Below are 16,024 nucleotides of genomic sequence, written 5' to 3'. Positions count from 1 at the left end.
CATTTTTATCTTTTTTATAATATAAATTTGGATCAGCTTCATTCTTGGAGAATCCTAAGTTGGTGAGATACTTATCAATTCTTTCATACTAGGCCTTGGGAGCCTTTTTAAGCCCATAGAGAGCTTTCTTGAGCCTGCAAACAAAAGTGTTAGGATCATGAGTTTCAAATCCTTCCAGTTGCTCCAGATATACATCTTTTGAAATCTTTTCATTTAAGAATGTTGTTTTGACATCCATCTGATGCACCTTCCATCCCTTTGATGCGGCAATTGCTAAGACTGCTCTTACAAAGGTTTATCTGGCAATAGGAGCAAAGGTTTCTTCATAATCAATCCCTTCTTCCTGAGAAAATCCTCTGGCTACAAATCTGGCTTTATACTTCTCAATGCTACTATCAACAACATGCTTTATTTTAAATATCCACTTGGAAGAAACAACAGATTTTCCTTTAGGTCTTGGAGCAATTTCCCAAACATCATTTTTCATAATAGATTGGTATTCTTCTGTCATAGCCTCTTTCCAAGTTGTATGTTTAATAGCATTCAAAGGATTTGTTGGTTTTGTTTTGGATAAATCATTCATGTTTGCTGTATAACTGGAGAATCTTTTAGGCCTTTTGCTTTCTCTGACTATTCCAGAAGGTGCAGCAAATTCTTGAGCTGCTTCAACTATTTTAATGGCCCAAAGTGGTCTTTTCTTTGCATTTTCTTCAAGGTTCATATTGTGAATTTCATCTTCGATTTCTTCTGAGTTCTCCCTCTGGGACCCAGGTTCACTATTTCTTTCACAATTAGATAAAGGAGAAGGTTCGTAAGAACTTATGGCTCTTTTGAATGCAAGATCGTCTTCAAAGATTACATCCCTACTAAGTTCAATACTTTTCTGTCCAGGTATGAAAATCCTATATGCCTTAGATGTTTCATTATACCCTACAAAAATACCTTTCCTCCTAGAGGGTTATAACTTAGTTCTCTTTTCTTTTGGAACATGGAAATATACAAGACATCCAAAAATTCTAAGATGACTTATATTGGGTTTTACTTTGGTAAATACTTCTTCAGGAGTTTTATCTTTAAGATAAGAGTGAGGGCTTCTGTTTTGAATATATACAGCAGTACAAGAGGCTTCTACCCAAAGATAATATTCTAGATTTTGATAAAAAATCATAGCTCTAGCAGCTTCTATAATTGTCTTAATCTTTCTTTTTGCCACCCCATTTTGTTCTAGATTATAAAGAACGGTGTACTCCCTCTTAATCCTTGATTCTTTACAGAACCTTTTAAACAAGTCTGAGGTATATTCTCCTCCGTTATTAGTTCTAAGGGTTTTAATTTTATGCCCTGAAAAATTTTCAGTTAATGTTTTGAATTCTTTAAATCTTTGTAGGATTTCTTCTGATTCCTTGCATTTAAAAAAATAAATCCATGTTTTCTTAGAGAAGTCATCTATGAACAAGATATAATACCAAAATCCTCCAAGAGAAGGAACAAACATAGGTCCACATAAATCTGAATGAATTAATTCAAGTACATTATTTGTTTTCCTAGTACTATCATGAAAGAGACTTCTGATGTTCTTACCCAAAGCACACCCTTTGCAAATACTTGGGTGGTCTTTATTTAGTTATGGAATCCAGTAACCATCTTCCCCATAGTTGATAAAGTTTTGAAATTTAGATGCCCTAATCTTTTGTGCCATATTTCATTTATATCTGTAGCTTCATGAACTAGGGCTTGAATAGATTGACTAGATTCTATATTCAATTCATACAAATATCCTTTTCTTTGACCAATTAACTTTTCTTTCTTGATGGAAGAGTTCTTAGCCCAAGTTAATACTTTGTCATCCACGAATGCAACATTGTGTCGATCATCTTCAAGTGTTGTAATTGAGATTAGGTTTCTTTTAATTCTTGGTACACAGAGTACACCTTTAAGAAGAAGAGTATTTCCTGATTTTAGTTTCAAAGTACAATTTCCAATTCCTTTAACGGAGTGTGCTGAGTTATCACCAATGGTAACTTCACCGTTAACCTTCTCTGATAAAGAGTCTAGAGTTTCTTTGTATTCTGTTATATGTCTAGAAGACCCACTATCAATTACCTATGTTTTATTTGAAATTTCATTTGATAAAAAGGAATAGAAAACACGGTTCTTAGGATCATAAGTATCTTCTTCTCTACTAACATTTGTATAGTTAGCTTCTTGTTTAGAATTCTCAGGACAATTTGATTTATAGTGTCCATATTTTTCACATTTGAAGCACTTTATTTTGGATAAGTCTTTCTTGGGTTTTCCATTCTTTTGATTTCCCTTTTTCTTCTTGAAATGCTTCCTCTTACCCTTATAGGAGTTTGCATTAAGAATATGAAGTTCCTCATCTTTTGTTTTTTGTTTCCCTCCTTTCTTTAGTTTTTTGGATTCCTCTTGAAGACAATTGTTCTTAAGTCTGTTGAAATCCGGAAGATTATCTCTGACACTTATTCCTTGTGCAAATGTCTCGCATGAATCTGGTAATCCATCTATAGCCATTAGTGTTAATTCTATATCACTAATAATGGTTCCTATACTTGATAATTCATCTCTGATGCCGGCTACCCTGAGGAAGTAGGAATTTATCAATTCTCCTTTCTTTATCTGAATGTGATTTAGTTGCCTTTTCAATGCAAGAACCCTAGTTGCATTGTTTACCTCATATGCATTTTGTAATGCATTCATCATATCAAATGCAGTTTGATGTTTTGTAAGTATGGGTACGATATCATTTTTAACTCCATCTAAAATGATTTGAATAGCTTTTCTATTTCCTCTGCTCCAGATAGATTTGTGAGGTTCGAATGGAGGTTGTTTGGATGCTCCATCAACAAATTGTTTTACATCATTCTCTTTAAGAATCATCATGATTCTGAATTTCCAGGCTTCAAAGTGTTCTTTCCCATCAAACTGTCATGTCCCCTTTTTTGGAGGTAATTTGATTTAATTAATTTAATTAATTAAGTTATCCAAAATAATGAATATCTTATGAGGATGACTAATTAATTATTTTAATTAAATAAATAAGTGGGATTAAGTTAATTATTTATAAAGTTATCAAATAAACAAATATTAAAAGGTAACTTTATATTTAGTTAATTTAATAAAGTGACTTGAATTATAAAATATTTTATAAAGTCATTTAATAAATAAAATAATGTTCTAGAAGTTTCTAGAGAAGGTGAAGAAAATAGAATAAATAGGCATCCTGGGCTTCATTCTTAGCAAACAGATTTGTTGTTGTTGATGTTGATGTTTGATGGTTGTGAAACCTAAGGTTTCTGCAGTAGTCACAATTGGCCATTGAGAACGAAAACTCTCAATTGGTAGGCAATTTTGAGGGTGTGAAGTATCACTTGAATTATTGCAGCTGGAGAGAAAGTTACTTCAAACTTTCATTTGTGCTTTATTGGTTTAAACTTTGGGGCCTTTGGCCAAGTTTTGTATGATATTGATTGGTGTTTGCTTTGGAGACTTTTTGGAGTTCATAGTCTTCAATGAATTTGCATTGAGGAGGTGATTTGCAGCATCTATAATTTATTTAGAAGTCTGATATACTGTTGCTGGGGCATCATTGGAAATATATTTTTGTTCATATCTTCACTTAGAGGTATCCGATGGTTCTAGGTATTGTTGCTTTCAATTGCTATCGTCGAGACAATCATTTCAAAGACAAATTTGAGGAGCTTAGAGGCTGCATTTATTTTTCTAAAGTATTGCCAGGCAAGAATAGGGGCGGCTGGGTGAAAGCATCGATTGGGCCTAAGAGAAGTTCATTTTGCTTGAAACTTGATTCTTTCATCAGCTTTTTTCTAAGACATCATCATTTCTCCAGGTTCCTTTGTTTATCATTCATGTTAGCATTGCATTTTAGGTGTTATAAGTTTCAGCGGTAGGTGTGCATTATACCAACATTATCATATTTTGTAATCCATGTAAATGCCAAGAGTGTTGGCCATATTTCATGAGCATTGTATTAGAAATTTCATTGCAATTAAGGAGATAATAGTTGCTAGTGTCATTTGAGCAATTCAATATCATTTATCATCAACTAGTTAGTTTGCATACCAACTGTTTGTAAAAATGCCAGTTGACTGTAGGTGTTCATTTCTAATGCTTCGATCATATATATGCATTGAATATTGCTAAAATTAGTTGCACATTCATGTTAGGTCATTGTTTAGACAATCGGGAGTCTTCTTGCAAGCATTCTTATTGATGCAAATTGAAAAAAAGAATCATTTTAGCAAACTGAAAAGTTATATCAGTCATATGACCCTTGTATGCAAAGTGTTTAACAAAATTTCTTGAGCCTTCAGTCAGAAGTTTTCAATCAGATTTGAGCAGGGTCATTACACAAACCTATCCTTGGCTCTGATTGTGTATGCCATTTGAAGATAGGAGAAAGTTGCTAAATATATATGAAGTCTGATAACTGAATTTTGCAGAGCCCTAGGTTTGATAACTTGGCTCTGATACCATGTAAAGATTCTGCAAATTCTGAACCCTTTTAATCAGACTTCTATTTCAGTCTTTGATTGCTAAGAACGGTCTTTTGATAATCTGAATATTGAGGAAGTTTGACACCTATATTTATAATCAGAACTTCTGTACTTCTCCAATGCTGATGCAAAAAGAATAATCTACTTTGATACAATATTGACTGAGAATATCTCTGATTTATAATTTGCTGGATATAGATGCTTGAAGGAGCAGACTTGATTTTGTTTGTGTGTCCTTCAAAACTGCATCACCATCCTTCTAAATATCTAAACCAAAAGATGCCACCCTCAAAGGGCATGTCCTTTTCCTTAGACGACTTTATTTATGCCTTCTCATGAATCGGCGATTACAAGTTTAATTGCAATCAGGCACTAACTAACACATTGTGTTAGGTTAGTGTTAATATCACATTAATCTGGAAAGGTACCGCCTCATAATAGGAAAGCAATGAGTGTATATAAAGCCATTTGTAGATAATTAGAATGTGAAGATTAAATGCAACGTGCACTTCCAGACCTGTAGATTATCAGGTTATATACTTAACAAAAACAAGAAAAAATATCAATCTATAGAGTGAAGTACAAATGGTACAACACCAAAAAGGAAAACCTCAGCTGAGCCAAATCAAGGGACACCAAATGTATAAAACTTGATAGTGGAAGTTCACAAAATTCCCATCAGCCTGTAACTGAACTCCAAGGCACCTTCTAATTATCAAAACCCCTGTTGTAGACACCATCCCTTGAGACTAACATAGTTTTCATTGACTCCACCGTTACTGGCACTGGCTCCTTCAATGCTACCAGTTTTTTAAACTTGATATTGTTAGTAATCTCCATCTGATGTATAGAATGAGTTAAAACAGCATTCTTGAGGCACACCAAAGTATGGTTGTTAGCAACCTCAAGGATGTCCACATGGGGAGACTGAGAAGTGACCATATTTTTATTTATGACCAGTCTTGGCATAAATCAGAGAGATTGCTCACCTCCTTGTTGACTATTTTGATATGCATAATTTTATCTACTTGATCATCTTTCACAATGAAGAACTGCTCCAAATCCTGCTAACTCTGAGCCAGAAGCTCCTGTGTTCTCCTTTAAGCATGCTAAAATGTCCTCTGGACTGCCAAGTGAATCCATCATATGAATGATTTAGCTTTAAAATCTGCTAGGATAGAAGCACAAGGCTGAAGCAGGCTATTGCCCTTTTCTGCAAATCAACTAAGGCCTTTCTGACATGAGGTGACATTTTCTTCCTAATGTTTAATTTCTTAGGAGCTTCACTAGTACCCAGATTGACCTGTTCACGCTCATTGGGATCCCTGTCTTTCATTTAAAGCCCGACTCTCTGTTAGAAAAGTAGATTGCATCATCCTCAGTGTTGAAAGTATTTCTCAGCCTATGATCCAATACACTCTTTACAGAAAGGTTTTCTAGGCAAGGTAAAACCAATCTTGGCCACGGGTACTATGAGCCAGCCCTACCAACACTAAAGAAACACAGAAGCCATATGAGGGAAACCCATGGATGAAGCCACACGGGTCATAAAACAAAGATCCCCTGCAGATTGTAATGACAAATAAATGCTAGGCATGACCAAGTGTTTACACACACAATGCAATCACATCCAAATCTTTCATTGATACACCTCAAATGAGTTCTTGAAAACAAATATTATCCAGCCTACGACTGATGGTGACACCAACATAGATCCACAACAGCCTATTTTCACGAATGTGCCACCTTTATAGAATCAGATCTATTTTCCATATTAATACTTCCAAGATAAGATGAAGCTTCCAATTAGTGCAATACACTCTATTGGAAGCCTTGATAGCTATTCAAAAGTCTGAACTCCACTGTGATCTATGAAACATTCTATATAAACCAAGGTTATACCAGATAAAAGCAGATCCTATTCAGCTTCAGTATTTGCTTCAATTCCCAAATTGTGTAATTGTCAAATCACAAAAGCCTCAACTGTAATACATATTCAGTACCCGCTGGACCAGGATTGCTGCAAGGAACTCCATCAAAGTTAGGCTTCTCACCATACAAAGGGGCTTCCCAATTTTTTTCTCTTCATTTTTTCTTAGTAGATACTAACCCATTAATGAGAATCTGCACAGATGTGATTGCTTGTAATTATTCTTATATGTGGTCTTAAAAATGGGCAGTGCATTGAGCTCGGCATAAGTAGCCAGAAACTTATTTAGTTTCTGGCCTATAGTTTTCTCCTGCCATCTACGGTATTCACATATTAGATAGTTTTGGAAGCTTCTGGAACATATTCTCTAAAATACTTGCTTCATTCATCAAAATATGTTAATAACTTAAATTCATATTTGTATATCAGAACTTTCTTGTATTAGATATCAAAGGTACTCTTTGATAGCTACAATGTATGCTACCAGATTCTCATGTTTCAAGTTCTTCCTATTTGTATGCAAACTAAGTGGCAAATTGCTTCCCATGTTGAAATTGAAACTTATTGTACTCTTCCATTTTAGTTTTTCAATCTAATAATATTTTAATTTTTGAAACAAACAAATAATCAGTTCTTTGAAGTTATTTTACCTGAATGCAAGTTTCTGACACCAACATAATGTTAAATTATTATGTTTGGACGAAGCATAATAAAACATAATCACAAACCTATCGGTTTCCTATTTGTCATTCTAAATGCATAGATTGCAAATTCTCCACATTTTTGATTGTATAATATGCTTTACAGAGCCCATATGTAAATGTGCTCAATTGTGTACTTGCAGTTGAATGACTATATATATATTCACAAGCTCATATAAGCATGATATAGCTTTACAGTTTGCATATACAATGTACATCCATGTCCATATATTTTTAAATTACCATGTATATGCCTGTTTCTGAAAGTGCTCCTGTTTAATTTTCTTGGTTCATGTATTTCAGAAGTGGAGTAGATGTTGATTTGCATTACTATGGATGGTATTGATCGTGGTTTTTATTCATGAACTTTGTATCATCTTGTATGCTTATTTCTTGAAATCAATTGTTTTTTATATTGAAATGGAGTCATTTATAAATTGAACTCTTATCTTGACAGAAATCCATCTACTGTTCTTTGGATGTTTGCTTTGACATTCGAACTTGGAAGACAAAGTTCAGGACCACGTATTCATAGATTATTTGAGCGGGCATTAGCTGACTCAGATACCGAACAGTCAGTAATATTGTGGCGATGCTACCTTGCCTATGAACTCCATATTGCATGCAATGGTGATGCTGCTAGGCGCATTTTTTTCAGAGCTATTAATGCCTGTCCATGGTGAGTTTCCTTCTTGTTAAAGCTTGTCTCAGGCTTGCCCAAACCTTTTAACACTTAGTGGACTATGATCCATTCCTTCAGTGCAAGCATTTGCATGTAAATACATCTGATTTATTAAAATTTTGCAGCAGTATAAATTAAAATGCAATGCTTATCTAGGCCGAGCATTTCTTGACCTATGTAATTCAACTGCTGCCTTACCATATATTTTGTATTTAGTTAAACCATTGTTAAAAGGCAGCTGTGTATTTTGGGAATTTGTTTGTTTGCAATCGTTTACATACTATCCGGTGTAGATTATTAGGGCTTTAGTGACTTGTGAAATTTGTGTCCATTTTCGTACGAAATGTCTCACTAATATCAGGAAGGGAAAGTAGAATTTGAGCCTTGGTCGTGATTAATAATTTTTTTATTATTATTGAAAATTGGATTGGATGTAAATAGTTTCCTGCTTTTCCCAGGTCAAAGCTGTTGTGGCTCGATGGCTTTCAAAAACTGAGCAATATTTTGACAGCAAAGGAGCTGTCTGATCTCCAAGAGGTAATGCATGACAAAGAATTACGCCTGAGGACAGATATTTATGAAATCCTTTTGGAAGACGAGACCAAACTTTAAAGACATTGACTTTCCTGTATATACTAACTTTCCATTATTGTACCACTACATCCAGCCTTTGGAAACTGTATCACTGCAAGCAGAGGAGGTTTATATTGCTTCTATTATCCCTGTATAAAACTGAGCATTGGAATTGTTTACTGTACGCAGAAGGAATATAATAATAGAAATCGCTCTCAGCACAATCTGTTATCAATAATCTCTAGTGTCCTTGTGAAATTGCTGCAGAACAGATCATTTAATGACAGAACTACTCCACTTTGAGATATGGTTGAAATAGTTAGGTTTTTCTGCTTTTGAATATTTTGTCTAGCAATATTTTGGTTTTCTCTTCTGGTTAACCTGAAGCAATTTATTTTTCTTAGACTTTGGATAATTACATTCTCAGATTGACCAAGGATCATAATTTATGAGTTGTACATTGAACCTATGTCACTCCGCTCAATTTTGCCAGAATTATAGCAGCTAATGCTCAACTTGTTACAGAAAGGGTTGGAGTACTAAAAATAGGAGAGTAATATTCATGTAACGAAAGGAAAATTTATCTTCTCTTGTAAATGTACCTTATATCTTTCACTGTGCAAGTCACCTATTCGAACATTAAAATGGTGGAACTGTAGTCAATTTTACTAAATATTTTTGAATGGAAGCGGATCAATTCCAGAATTTAATGTTCTCTTTGTGCCTTGAGATTTCCAGTGTGTCCAAAATTGAGGCCTTACATCATGACTCAATTCGTGCATATCTTAAGACATATGGTGATTCCAAATTTAAGTGGGTACAAGAAAGGCTACAAAAGGTGTTACTGGGGCCGAGCTAAGTTAGCCGTCTTTCTTAAAATCAAGAATTTAAGGATTCTTGCGTAATTTGTTTAGAAAAATAGACAAAAATATTTGATGAGGACGATTTGCTGAGGAAAAGTTGCAACGCCTGTGCATTATTTAAGTAGCACTGTTATGATTGTACGCATTTTCATACTCTTCAAAGCTATGTGGCGACAAATTTTTAGCACTTTCTTACATCCAAAAAGTATGGAACACATGAACTGTGGTCTAATTAATAGCAAATGCATCGACAGACTGGCTAACGTACATGAGATTCCCAGTTCGGGAGATTAAAATTTTGTACGGGCCAATTGTCCTTAATATATTTTAGTATAGTTTTTTTTTTTTTCAAAAACAATTTACAATCAATTTTTACACTTCATAATCGTAAGATACGATGAAATCTAATAATGTTGCAAGATTATAAAATTATAAAATGCTTTGGAATCAAATAACACTAGAATCAATAAAATATCTATCATATCATATCCTATCAATACTCGTAGAAAATTATTGTAATGCCTATGGGCACCCTTATCTACGGCACAATTTTAAAATTAATAATTCTTCCATGCTCACGATCTTGCATTTCTATGTTCTTTTTAGCTTTCTTTTCTATACCTCATTCCATTTATTTAATAAATAAATAAAATCTTTATGCATTAGGAACAGTTACCAACTCACTTCCTCTCAACAAAAAGAAATAATCTAATTAATTCCTTTGTCTTCTTTTTTCTTCTGTAAGATTATTTGTTTTAACTTGACAACTAATTGGTTCAATATTTATTTTTAAGTTTTTTCTTTTTATTTATTTTTTGAATAATTTTTAAATTTGGTGCAAATTGCATATCAATATTTCTTCCTTTGCTAATTGCAACCTAATTCAAAAAATGGTTTGTCAATAAATGAAGATATTGATTTTGAAAATATCTATTTTGTTTTCATATTGCATTGAATATTATACCGATACGTTTTATCATTTTATTTTTCATATTTTTAGATCTTATTTCAATAATGCTTTTTAGATTTATGTTTTTTAAATTGAAATTAGGTATATATTATCAATAGTATATGATTATAATTGTAGATGTTTTAAAATTTTATATGTTGTCCACAATTTTTTTGAAAAGTATTATCTTGTGATTATATAGCATGTATTAAATATGCATAACTTCATATCATGTGAATATACATTGTCAACAGTCACATAATCAATGTATTGTCGTTTCTTATACTAATTAGTTTTTAAAAAAATTTGTAAGTGGTAAAATGATTTAGAATAATTGAGGGGGTGGGGTGTGTGAATCAATTAATTTTCAGGTCTAGATATATGTATTTTAAATCTTCAAACAATTTAAGATCTAATCTCTAATTCACTCGGTCTCAATAGCAACTTATTAGTGACATAAACTTGCAGTCCACTATCCCAATAGTAACAAACTTGAGGAATGTAAAATATTAACAATAAACATATCTAATAACATCCACACAAATACGACACTAGGATTTAATGTGGAAACCCTATTTGGGAAAAACCACCAGCAAAATGTCACCATTTTTTCACTCTTCTAAAGTGAGTCTTGTTAGGAGTCAGCTCTGCTAAAGGTTACAATACACACTGTTAGGTGTGACCCTATTAAAGATTTAATCACCTTGTTACGAGTGGTCTTGTTAGAGGACTTAAGAACATTACATTAGAATGTCACCTTGATTAAAGGATTTACAAATGATTGTTTGGTCAACCTTGATTAAAGAATTTTAACTGATACAATGGTTATAAGTGACGGTTGATCTGATAAATACAACTTGCCTTACAAATACAGACCACAATTCGTTTCAACAGATGATTCATTGACTGGGCTCCATTATTATCTCCATCACTTATTCGCTTGGCAACCCTTCATGCAATCACTCTTCACCTCGACATTTTACTATTCAGCCTTTTGCTCAAGTTTGTCAATCAACAAAATCAACAATTGCTCCAACCTTGCTAGGTTAGACCTTATGCCTCTTTAAAAAGGTAGCTTTGACCTTTTGTCGTTTAAAAACTGTCATTGATCTTAGGTTTAGGTCAAATTCATTGAATATTTCCATTTTTTATTTCCTCTTAGAAAATTCTCAAAATTTCTCTTTGAATCCATGCTTGGAAATTCTTAAACATGGTTTCACTTGCATTAAAATTTTCCAAGTCATCAATCCTTATTTTCATTACGCTTTACATATTCCACGAATTCAACTTTATCGACCATGAATCTCAATTCCTTCACAAACTATAAAATGCTAACACTCGGCCAAAACTGTGTTCCTCGGCCTCAGTCATCACTAGGTAACTCACTAACGTTTCTTTCTTGGCTTACAATGTCTTTGCTCGGTCCTTTTATTGGCGCTTGGTCCAACTTTTCTAATACTCTGTCTTTACTGGCCCTCAGTTGACACTAAGTTTTCTCAGCTTCTACTGTTCACTTGGTCGACACTAGCATAGCTCGACTTCAACTATAAGTTCCTTAATCTTCTCCTTTGAAGCTCGGTTAAGCCTAAGTATTTGTTCTTCATTGATCATCTCTTCTAGGCTTCAACTTAACTATCTTCTCCATTTAGTGTTGTGATTATACAACACATTATCTTGTCAAAGTCCAATTGATCAAGTGCCCATTGTAATGCCTCATAACTCAACCTTTCCACTAAGTCCTCTTGTTATCTCTTCTTTTCAAATCCTCTTCATCAATCATCTTGATATGACACTACTCAAGTAGCATTTGTCTCGCTAATAAAGTTTGACATCAATGACAACATAACAATTGTTCCAATTGTATTTTCCAACAATCCCCCTCTTTGGAATTGATGGCAACACCTCTAGTTACCATGCAATCCAAAAACATTTAACTTACTTCATCCATCTCCCTCTGTGTCCAGTAACAGATCTTCATTAATATCCTTAGTTTCATTTTGATTCTCATTCATGCAGCTCTGATATGCAACACCTCTAGTCACCTCTTTGATATATAGCTTCTAAACTTCTTCACTATCTCTAGATGGAAACACCTATGTACATATTCACCCTCTTTCTTACGATAACAACATAATCTCCCTCTTTTTTTAATTAATGATGACAACTATTCTCATTTCTCCCACTTTACTCAAGAAATGGTAACTTTTGAACTCTCCCTTGACTTTTTCTCCTCATGGTAATTGATATATAAATCTCTCCTTCTTTATTCATGCTTCCATGATAACTTTATAAACTCTCCCTCCTTGACAATAATGCCAAAGGCACTTCCAAAGATACCTCAACATCTGCAGGTAACTTAGTCTCATACATCTTCAACATGTAGGTATCTCTTTTTCAGTTCTCTGAACTAGGTTCTTCTTTTGTCAGCTTACTTATAACTGATTCAACATCCTGTGCTTCTCTCTTCACACCTTTAGGTAGGTCCTAAAGTGTGACTTTCCACATCAATTATAAGATATTCTAATCAAAACATTTGATACTGAGCTCCATCTTAGCTTAAGTAGCCTCAGTTAGGGGAATCACCCCCAATTTATGTCTTAGATACTCATGTGCATCCTTAGGTAAGACCTTTGTGGATATATCAACTATTTGTTCCTTTGTATTTACATACTCCAATCTCACTTCTTTGTCTTGTAACAACTCTCTCAAGTAATGATACTTGATAGCAATATGCTTGGTCTTAGTATGCATCACAAGATTTTTAGATATGTTTATAGCAATTGTGTTAGCACAAAATATGACAATAGGTTCAATGACCTCTTCCTTAACCCCTTTCAACAATTTCTTGATCCACACTATGTTAGAACAATTAACTATTGTTGCTACATATCCAACTTCTATTGTAGATTGGGAGATGCAATTCTACTTCTTGTTTGTCCATGAAACCAGTCTCTTTCCTAGAAAGAAAGCTCCATTGCTTGTACTCTTTTTGTCATCAACATTTCTAGCCCAATCTACACAAGTATACACTTTTAGTTCAAACTTGTCATTCTTCTTGTAATACGATCCATAATCCTCTATTCATTTTAGATATCTTAGTATTCTTTTCAAACCATTGTATGATTCTCCTTAGAATTTGCAGAAAATCTAGCAATTATCCCAACTACTAGTGCAATATTTGGTCTTCTATGAGCAACATATTGCAACTTACCAATCATTGATCTATGTAAGGTTTGGTTTACCTCGGTGGAATAATCATTCTTTGAAATTTTATGTCTAGTAGCCATAGGTGTTCCAACTGGTCTTGAGTATTTCATTCCAAAATTTTTGAGTCTCCTTGATATATTTTGATTGTGTAATGTAGATACCTTTCTTCATTTGATAAGCTTGCAAGACGGTAAAATTTTTGATTTCTCCAAACACAGGCATCTAAAACTCTTGCCTCATTTGATCTGTAAATGACTTACACAATGCATCCTTTCCTTCAAATATGATATCATCAACAAATATCTCAGCCAAAAGTATCCATTTTTTAGATTCAGTCTTCAAGTATAGATTTTCATCATCATGTTAGTCCTTACAAAACTAATCTTCACCAAGTATGTGTGCAATCTTTCATACCATGATCTAGGAGCTTGTTTCAATCCATAGAAATCTTTGTGCAACTTACATGCCAGATCACTTTTGTTTGGGTCAACAAATTCTTCAACTTGTTCAATGTAGACTTCCTCTTCCATAATTTCATTCAAAAATGCAGACTTGACGTCCATCTAGTATACTTTTGAGTACTTGGTAAGAGGAATATTGACATAGAGTTCTCACTCCTTCCAATCTTGCAACAGGAGAAAATGTCTCCCAATAGTCAACACCTTCTTGTGCATATCCTTTACAAACTAGCCTTGCTTTGTTTCTTGTGACTTCACCTTTCTCATGTAGCTTGTTTTTAAATACCCACTTTGTCACAATCACATTCTTGTCTTTTGGTCTAGGTGCTAGTGGCCAGGTTTTTTTCTCTCTATCTACTCAATCTCTTCATTCATTGCTTGGATCCAGTGTTCATTATCCAAAGAATCCTTCATTGATTTGGGTTCAAACTCACTTAGTAAGCATGCATCACTTCTCAGTCTTTTTCTTGTCATAACTTCAGAGTCTTTGTCTCCAATGATTTGATTAGGTGCATGATGTCTCCTCACATATTTTGCTAATGTAAGCTCTTTTCTTCTTACTTCTTCCCCAGGTTCATCTAGTAGATTAGCTTCAGGTAGAACTTCATGTATTTATGCTTGTTCTTCTAGTTGTTCAGAAATCACTTGTTGATGCTCAACAAGCTTTGCATGATGCTTGGCATGCACTTCCTAGCACTCGACACCAATTGTCTAATTCTCGGCACATTGTTGCTATAACTCAGCATGTACTGGTTCTTGCTACTTGATAACTTTCTTCTCAAGTTCAAGTAAGGTGATGGACTCACCTTCATCAATTTATGTGAAGCTTTTGTAATCTTCAGGTTCATTCTTACATTCAACTTCATTGTTTTCTGCATATTCATCAACTTTCACATTTACATTTTCCACAACTTTGTTAGTGTTATATAGTTCAATCACTTATATATTTTTCTGTTACTAGAATAGCCTAAGAATATGCCTTCATCACTCATTGCATCAAGTTTCCCATTTTGATTGCCTTTCAGTATATAACATTTTTCTTCCAAAAACTTTGAAATATTTCACATTAGGTGCATATTCATACCATAACTAAAAAGGTGTAATATTTGTTCGAAAATCACTTGTTGATGTTCGACAAGCTCTACATGATGCTTGGCATGCACTTCCTAATGCTTGACAACAATTGCCTAATTCTTGGCACATTGTTGCTATAACTCGGCATGTACTGGTTGTTGTTGCTCAACAACTTTCTTCTCAGGTTCAGATAAGGTGTTGGACTCAGCGTCATCAATGTATGTGAAACTTTTGTAATCTTTAGGTTCCTTCTTACATTCAACTTCATTATTTTCTACATACTCATCAACTTTCACATTTGCACTTTCCACAACTTTGTTAGTGTTATATAGTTCAATCACTTATATATTTCTCTCTTACTGGAATAGCCTAAGAATATGCCTTCATCACTCTTTGCATCAAGTTTCCCATTTCTATTGTCATTCATTATATAACATTTTCTTCCAAAAATTTTGAAATATTTCACATTAGGTGCATATTCATACCATAACTAAAAAGGTGTAATATTTGTATATTTCTTGACTTGTACTATATTCAAGGTATAAATAGTTGTACTTACAACTTCTCTCCAGTACTTAGGTGCAACATTCTTCTCCATCATCAATGTCTTAGCATAATCCATGATTAATCTATTCCTCCTTTTAGCTATACCATTCTATGGAGGGTCCTTGATGCATACATCTATCTCTTGATTCCTTATCATTGTAGAATCTATTGAATTTCCAAAATATGAATTCACCTCCTCTATCATATCTCAGACACTTCAAGATTTTACCTATTTCCTTTTCAACTCTAGCCAAATACCACTTAAACATTTGAATGCATCAGATTCTTCTTTAAGAAACATCATAATCATCATTCTAAATTAGTCATGAACAAATAGAATAAAATATTTATCACCACAGTAGCTTTGCACTCCAATAGGTCCACAAAGGTCAGTATGAACCAACTCTAAAATAAAATCAGAAGTATAGATCTTGCTCTTGAAATTAGACTTTTTAAATTTTTCCTATTTGACATTGTTTAGACATCACATTATCAGGTTTCTTCAG

The 16,024-nt window shown here is 33.7% G+C and overlaps 1 protein-coding gene across 2 annotated transcripts in view; it reads left to right on the top strand.

Annotated features, from left to right (window-relative positions):
• LOC149541565 (uncharacterized) overlaps window positions 1-8,763 on the top strand; it is a 182,886-nt gene extending 174,123 nt beyond the window's left edge. For both annotated transcript variants that reach the window (XM_089796774.1, XM_089796775.1), the window contains exons 10-11: window positions 7,624-7,845; window positions 8,307-8,763. In XM_089796774.1, the coding sequence (XP_089652900.1) occupies window positions 7,624-7,845; window positions 8,307-8,460 (376 nt within the window). In that variant the 3' untranslated portion in view covers window positions 8,461-8,763. The remainder of the gene's footprint in view (window positions 1-7,623; window positions 7,846-8,306) is intronic.
• The last annotated feature ends 7,261 nt before the right edge of the window (window positions 8,764-16,024 follow it).

This window comes from Cupressus sempervirens, chromosome 8 (genome assembly GCF_028749045.1).
Source record: "Cupressus sempervirens isolate cs-2001-9-10 chromosome 8, ASM2874904v1, whole genome shotgun sequence".
NCBI lineage: Eukaryota > Viridiplantae > Streptophyta > Pinopsida > Cupressales > Cupressaceae > Cupressus > Cupressus sempervirens.
The sequence above is the reverse complement of the archived record's forward strand: the minus strand, read 5'-3'. Positions and strand labels throughout refer to the sequence as shown.